The 7,081-nt window shown below is 38.5% G+C and overlaps 1 protein-coding gene across 2 annotated transcripts; it reads right to left on the bottom strand.

Annotated features, from left to right (window-relative positions):
• Positions 1 to 2,793: 2,793 nt before the first annotated feature.
• On the bottom strand, positions 2,794 to 7,081 carry LOC122279185 (5-oxoprolinase). Of its 2 annotated transcripts, none has more exons than XM_043089588.1 (2): positions 6,894 to 7,081; positions 2,794 to 6,806 (listed from the first exon to the last, which is right to left on the bottom strand). In XM_043089588.1, the coding sequence occupies exon 2, from the start codon at positions 6,773 to 6,775 to the stop codon at positions 2,969 to 2,971; it is 3,807 nt and encodes a 1,268-aa protein (XP_042945522.1). In that variant the 5' UTR covers positions 6,776 to 6,806; positions 6,894 to 7,081; the 3' UTR covers positions 2,794 to 2,968. The 2 variants fall into 2 exon arrangements, with proteins under 2 accessions (XP_042945522.1, XP_042945523.1); XM_043089589.1 differs by having other exon boundaries at positions 2,794 to 6,777.

The following is a 7,081-nucleotide window of genomic DNA, read 5'->3' as shown; positions in this document are numbered from 1 at the left end:
TTGGAAATTATTCAAGGCCTAATTAATTTTGATAACATAAATTATTTATATTATATCTTATGACTTCAACCATAAATTTTAAGAACAAACTTTGATTTAATGTAAATTTTATATATTGATATAACAAGAATTATATATAAGAATTCAAACAAGATATATTTAGGAATATTTTTTAATTTTTTAATTACTTGGTATATGCTCGCTATAAACTTAAAAATAATACTATAAATAATAAATGTGAAGTTATTCGAAATTATACTAATTGAAACCCACTTTTGTTTGTGTATTTTAATACTTGAATATAACTTTATATTCGCTAAGGCCTCATTTAATAAATAAATTGAGTCGAATTCGAATTTAATCAATACAAGCTCACAAGTTATTAAAAAGGCACAATTAACTAACAAATAAAGATTTAAAAAAAAAACGAAGACAGTAAAAATTATTGATGAAATCTAAAAAAGAAAATATAAAAATATAATATAGACAAGAAAAAGCACGCGTGACGCATGTAACCAACATAGAAAGCTCCTATATACAAGATATAAAAATAACCATAAATAAAATTTTAAAAAATAAAATAAACTGGAGAAACATAAAAATAACAAAAACTTTTCATCTCATCTTATCTAATTATTATAATTTTTTCAAATTTTCACACAAAATAAAATAAACAATTCAACTTTTTCAAATTCTAAAATAAAAATAATATTAAAAAAATATTTTATAATAATATTTTATTTAACTTTCAACTTTTATATCAACTCATCTCATCTCATCTGCAAAAATAAACGAGGTTTCATGATTAGGAGTTGATGGCGTAGGCACAAGTGGATATTTGGCTTTAGTGAAAAGCGAGCCTAATGTCTTAGATCTTTGTTTGGATATAAGAAGTATTTCATCTTATCATTACAGGTTTTTCAAATTTTCATATAAAATATAATAAACAATTCAACTTTTTCAAATCTTAAAATAATAATAATATTAAAAAATAATATTTTAACAATATTTTATTTAATTTTTAATTTTCATTTCAACTCATCTCATCTTAACTCACTATCTAAACCGCACCCTAAAGGTCGATTGAGCAAGGTTTCCCCAACTAGGATGCAAGGTATAGAGACTGTCAGCGCTGTAAGAGTTGAAGTTTTGCTGGTTTGTTTTTGCTTATTCAATTTTTTTTTTTTTCAAGTTTTATATTTTTCTAGTATTGGATTTTAGCATCCTGAGTTGGGATTTAGAGATACACTTTTTGTAAACCCAAGGGATGACAATACCGTCAAGAATAACACTTCATGGTCGTACATATAGTTTCTGTAGTGATCTTAATCAACTTGGAGGAATTTGGGGTTCATTCAAATTAAGAAGAAATCATAACCCAATGCAGTTTATATCTCTGTGAAGAAAATATGACAGTTAGAAGAGTAATAAAAAACTGTTCTTGTCTCCAAACAAGTAAATCAAGGGATGCTAGTGGGGCTGTATTTTAAGATCACTTCAGGGATAATGTCTGGTGAGCCAGCCACCACAGTTGAGATTTTGGAATGTACTAAAACCAAGCAATTGAATGAAGTGTTTCACCTCCACATATTCCTTGATTTTGTAAATCCAGACTGCCATTAAAATGGTTGTCGGAGAGTGAGGCATACATCTCAAGCCATGTCCTTTTAGTTTTGCAGAGAGGAAAAAAATCATAGTCCAAACAAGAGCTAGATTTTTGCTTTTTTGTGTTTTTTTTTCTTCTGGGGCCATATATAGAACAAGACAATTGCCGAATATTGCATTTTCATTCAGTAGAGCACTACATTGATTTGCGTGTGGTTTTCTGCAGGCACCTGCACTTCCCTTAACCACTCCTGAAGTCACCCCCCATGTCATAGAAAACCCTACTTGCGAGGATTATTGTAGAACTTATGTTGGATTTAACCATGAATACAATGTTTTGTATAACTATTTCTGTTTGTTTTGATCATGGAGATAGTTTTTTTCACTCTTCCAAATTCCAATTAAACCAATTTCTTGCTGTTGATTGAAGGGTACAAACATTTGTTTAGGAAAAGCCCAAACCAGCAAATATAGAGTGATTTTAGAAAAACCGAAACGGATACCAACAAATGACTAAAATATATAGGGTTATCACCGTAGTAAATCAGAGTTGGTGGCCCCTGGTAGCAGCAATAAACCCAGCGTAAAATAGCAATAACATGAAGAAGAGAGTGAAAATCATTCCAGAATTCGAATAAAAAGTGGAACAAAAAAAATTTAAATCAAAGAACCATCCTCGTTTATACGCAGTTCCGCATAAATCAAGAGAAAAGAATGTGAATTTTTAGTTTTTCTAGTAGTCTACTCATATATAGAATCAAGCAATAACTAGTTTCATAAATGAAGAAAGAACTTCCTTTTTCTTTTTTAGCAGAAAGAAACATATTATAAACAATGTAATAACTGTGTTGATAAAGCAATAAGTAGAAGCATTGATTCCTAGGCATCATCCTAACAACCCATAAAAAGTACAAACAAGTTCAAAAGTGGGAAGAAGCAATAGGAGGGCAGAGAGAGAGAGAGAGAAATGAAAGTAAAGGAGATTTGTAGCGACTGATTAGTACCATTTATATGAGTAAGATGATCAAACATAACTAGATTTCAAAACATTGAGTCATTGGAATGAAAAGCAATCTAAAACGTGAAAGAGCACCAAAAACTGTGCATCTAAATTAAATAGGGGAAGGGGAGAAGTGTTATTCTTCAGAAGAAACCAAATAGATTTTCTTTTTTAACAGAACAATTAGATTTCAATAAAACAAGTAAATTTCTTATTCATTCAGAGAACAGGTTTCCATACATCATAGACTCCATATATATATATATATATATCCGTATTGTAGATCAATGTCATTTGCTCGGAAGAAGAAATCGCCATTTATAGCAAAAGCAATACAAGGATTGAAACTCGGCAGAAAAAGCTTCAAAGAGAACCCCATCCACCACCACCAGGAGTTAAAATTTGAAGAATTTCCCCTGCCTGCACCTCAACTGTATTTTTACCCCCAAGGTAGACTATCCGCTTATCGTTTGTGATTAGGTAGTTAGCCCCGCGAGCCCCATCTTTTCCACCTTTTAATCCTCTGGGTGGATGAACTCGTCTCTCCGATAAAATGCTCACGACAACAGGGCGCCTAAACTCTATCTCCCTCACTAGCCCATCACCTCCTCTATGAAGTCCAGCTCCTCCACTTTTTTCTCGTAGTCCAAATTTGTGCAAAAGAACAGGATATCTCTGCTCAAAAATCTCTGGATCAGTCATTCTGGTGTTGGTCATGTGGCATTGGACTCCACTAGTCCCATCCCAGGTTGGACCAGCCCCACTCCCACCTCCAATTGTTTCATAATAACCAAAAGTATCGTCTCCAAATGTGAGATTGTTCATACAACCCTGGGAGCATGCACAAGCTTGAAATGCAGTAAGTACAACATCAGTTATTCTCTGTGACGTTAGAACATTACCTCCCACCACAGCTGCCTTATCACTTGGAGAGAGGAAAGAACCAGCTGGAATATGGATTTTAACAGGAGCCAAGCAACCTTGATTGAGAGGAATATCAACATCCACCAAACAGCGAAGACAGTAAATGACTGCTGCAGCTGTCACTGCCTCGGGAGCATTCCAATTCCCATAAACTTCAGGGCTGGTTCCACTAAAATCAAAATTTGCTTCACCTTTGTCAGAATCAATTTTCAATTTCAAATGAATAACGGATCCATCATCCATGTAATCCTCCTCATCAATGGTTACTGAATTTCCATCTCCAAGCTTAGCAGCCTGAGATGAAACTCTCATAGCAACGGACTTGAGCATTTCTCTCACAGCTTCTTCTGCATTCAGCTGCACATACGTCATGTAAGCCTGAACAGTTTCCAACCCATACTGCTCAATAAGCTCTTTGATAAGGAAGATTCCTCTCTGGTTTGCAGCTACTTGTGCTCGGAGATCTGATAAATTATCTTGAAGCCTTCGTGATCCTGGGACCTTGCAAGCCACCTCATCAGAACAGGGAAACTGGAGAAGTTTCGCAATTCCTTCTTCTTGAAAAATGCCCTTTTCCACTAGCTTAAAGGCTTTTATGGCAGCCCCCTCTTCCCATATGAACTTTGAAAAAGGTGGCATGCTTCCGGGAGTTATACCCCCAATCTCCGCATGATGCCCTCTGCTTGCAACAAAGAATACCAGCCTCCCCTTATCAAAAACAGGAGTAACAACAGTAATATCAGGAAGATGGCTACCGCCTGCGCAAGGATGATTGCTAACCAAAACATCGCCTTCATTCAAATTGTCACCCCAGTAGTTGAGCTGCCACCGAACAGTGCTGGACATAGCTCCTAGGTGCACAGGGACATGAGGAGCATTGGCAACTAGCCCCCCATCAGGACCAAAGAGAGCACATGAGAAATCTAGCCGTTCCTTGATATTTGTGGATATAGAAGTCCTCTGTAGGGTCCTTCCCATTTGCTCGGCTATGCCCATAAACCTGTGATTGAAGATTGATAGCTGCACAACATCTGCAACTTTTTTGGCTAAACTCCTGGTGTTCAAAATAGACTCAAGTTCAATTTTAATGTTGCCATATTTGGATATAATAGCTCTACAATTGGGTTCTACTATCACAGTACTATTCCCATTCATGATTATTGAAGGACCCGGCAAGACATGCCCATGCCCCAAATTCTCAAGCTTGAATAGAGGTGTATTGTGCCACCCATTCCCAAAGTAAACCTTGTAGTGGCCTTCAACTGTAGAAGTACCAGAAGCAGGTTCAAGAGCCCTTGGCTTCAATATATTCGTGACTCCTATACCACGAACTCTTACATCACATATTAAAATGTTCCTGTCTTGTAGTTTAAATCCATATTCCTGCTGAAAGAGCTTCACAAATTCCGCAGCATAGTCAAATCCTGATTTATCACCAGCTATTTGCCTCTTAACCATGATAGCTGTGTCTGTACCTTCATACCTCAAGTTTAAATATGTCTCTGTCGTAATGTTCTCCTCTGTAAACCCTTGTTCTTGCAACTTATGTTTTACTTGCTTCAGCAACATAGTTTCTCTGCGAGAGGCCTCCAGGAAAGATTCAGGAGCATAAACAGAAGAATATGGCTCCTGTGCCTCTTCTACGACATCTGCCAATCCCATTCCGTATGCACTTAAAATCCCACATAACCTGTGAATGAGTACTTCTTTCATACCCAAAGACCTAGCAATAGCACAGGCATGCTGAGGCCCAGCACCTCCAAAGCAAGCAAGAGCATGGTTCCTTGTTTCATGGCCCTTCATCTCAGTTAACTGCCGTATTGGACGACACATTGTCTCATTTGCAACATTTACAAATCCCAGTGCAATATCCTCCACTGTCATGCCCTTTGCAGAAGGATCCTGACTCTTTCTGTAGGAATTTATTTCCCTTGCAAGGTTCTCAAACTCTTCTCTGGTTGCCTTGATATCTAGAGGCTGATCTTCATTAGGGCCAAAGATGGATGGGAAATATTCAGGAATCACAAACCCTAGAATCAAGTTAGCATCTGTAACTGCCAATTCCCCACCTTTCCGGTAACAGACAGGACCAGGATGTGCACCCACTGATTCCGGTCCCACTCGGAAAGCTCCAAATTGGAACTTCAATTTTGATCCACCACCAGCAGCAACAGTATTTATATCAAGCTGAGGTGCCTGTATTATGGCACCAGCAATCTGAGTTTCCAAAACTTGTTCATAACTTCCAGCATAACGGCTCACATCAGTAGATGTACCACCCATGTCAAACCCAATAAGGGGCTTCTCTGTTTCAAGATTAAAAAGAGTTTGAGAATAACCAACAACCCCGCCGGCAGGGCCAGACAAGACTGCCTTATGTCCTGAAAATCTACTTTCTGGTGCAAGTCCTCCATCCGATTGCATAAACAGAACATTGACCTTCCCCAACCCTTCATCAAATTTGGAAATGAATCCGGATAAGTACTCTTTGATCACAGGGGTCAAGTATGCATCAACACTAGCTGTCAGACCCCTAGGAACGGCTCGAACCATGGGAGTCAAAGCTGAAGATAAAGAAACATGTCTGAAGCCCAAACTCTCAGCAAGCCTATCCACAGCTATTTCATGCTGTGGATAAGTGTAGGAATGCATCAACACCACAGCCAAACAGCTAATTCCTTTCTCCAACAATCCTTTGAGTAAAGGCTTTAGAGAATCTTCATCGAGAGGCTTTACAACCCTGACAAACTCACCCGAAACACCCTTAACTAATGGTACAGAAGAACCGAGAATATCGACCTCCTCATTGCGAACAAGCTCAACTCTTTCCTCGACCTCTATGACCTCCTCAAAAAGATTTGATGGTTTTGATACGGTGAGGTCGAATATGTTGGGCCGAGCCTGGTTACCAACCTGTAGCAAATCCCGGAAGCCTCGAGTCACACACAGAGCAATCCTTTCTCCTTTTCTTTCTAGAAGTGCATTTGTTGCCACAGTTGTACCCATCCTAATCCACTCAATCCTATCAGTGGGTATTTTAGAAGCCCGAGGGATCTTCTCTCCCTTAAATTCCTCAAGGATTCTCCGAATACCTTCGATCGGAGCATCATCATAGTTGGATGGATCAACAGACAAAAGCTTCAAAACTCTACCCTCAGGCTGACCCGGGATTTCAGCATAAACATCAGTGAAGGTTCCCCCTCTGTCAATGCAAAACCTGACCTTCCCTTCACTGGCACTCCCCATGCCTATGATCAAATCCCAGAAATCAGATAACCTTGATGCACCAACCGGATAAGTTAATTTTCTAGTGAAACAAATCTGGTTTAGAGAGTGAGACGGAGACCGAGAGAGAGAAAGAGACCTTGGTTCGTTGAGGTCGATGACGCGGTGGAGGGCTGGAAGTTCGGGACTTTGGCGCCGCCGCCACCGAGACAATGAAGAGGACTAGAGATAGGAGATTACCGAGAGGCAAAGATTACAGTTCTCGGCAACGTTACGGTTCGGAACTCTCAAGTGAACGAAGAAGCGTTTTATAGTTGGTTCTCGCCG

This window comes from Carya illinoinensis, chromosome 10, assembly GCF_018687715.1.
Source record: "Carya illinoinensis cultivar Pawnee chromosome 10, C.illinoinensisPawnee_v1, whole genome shotgun sequence".
NCBI lineage: Eukaryota > Viridiplantae > Streptophyta > Magnoliopsida > Fagales > Juglandaceae > Carya > Carya illinoinensis.
This window is presented reverse-complemented; position numbering and strand designations above follow the sequence as displayed.

Coding starts and splice junctions, on each gene's coding strand:
- LOC122279185 (XM_043089588.1), bottom strand. CDS start 6,775: ATGGGGAGTGCCAGTGAAGGGAAGGTCAGGTTTTGCATTGACAGAGGG.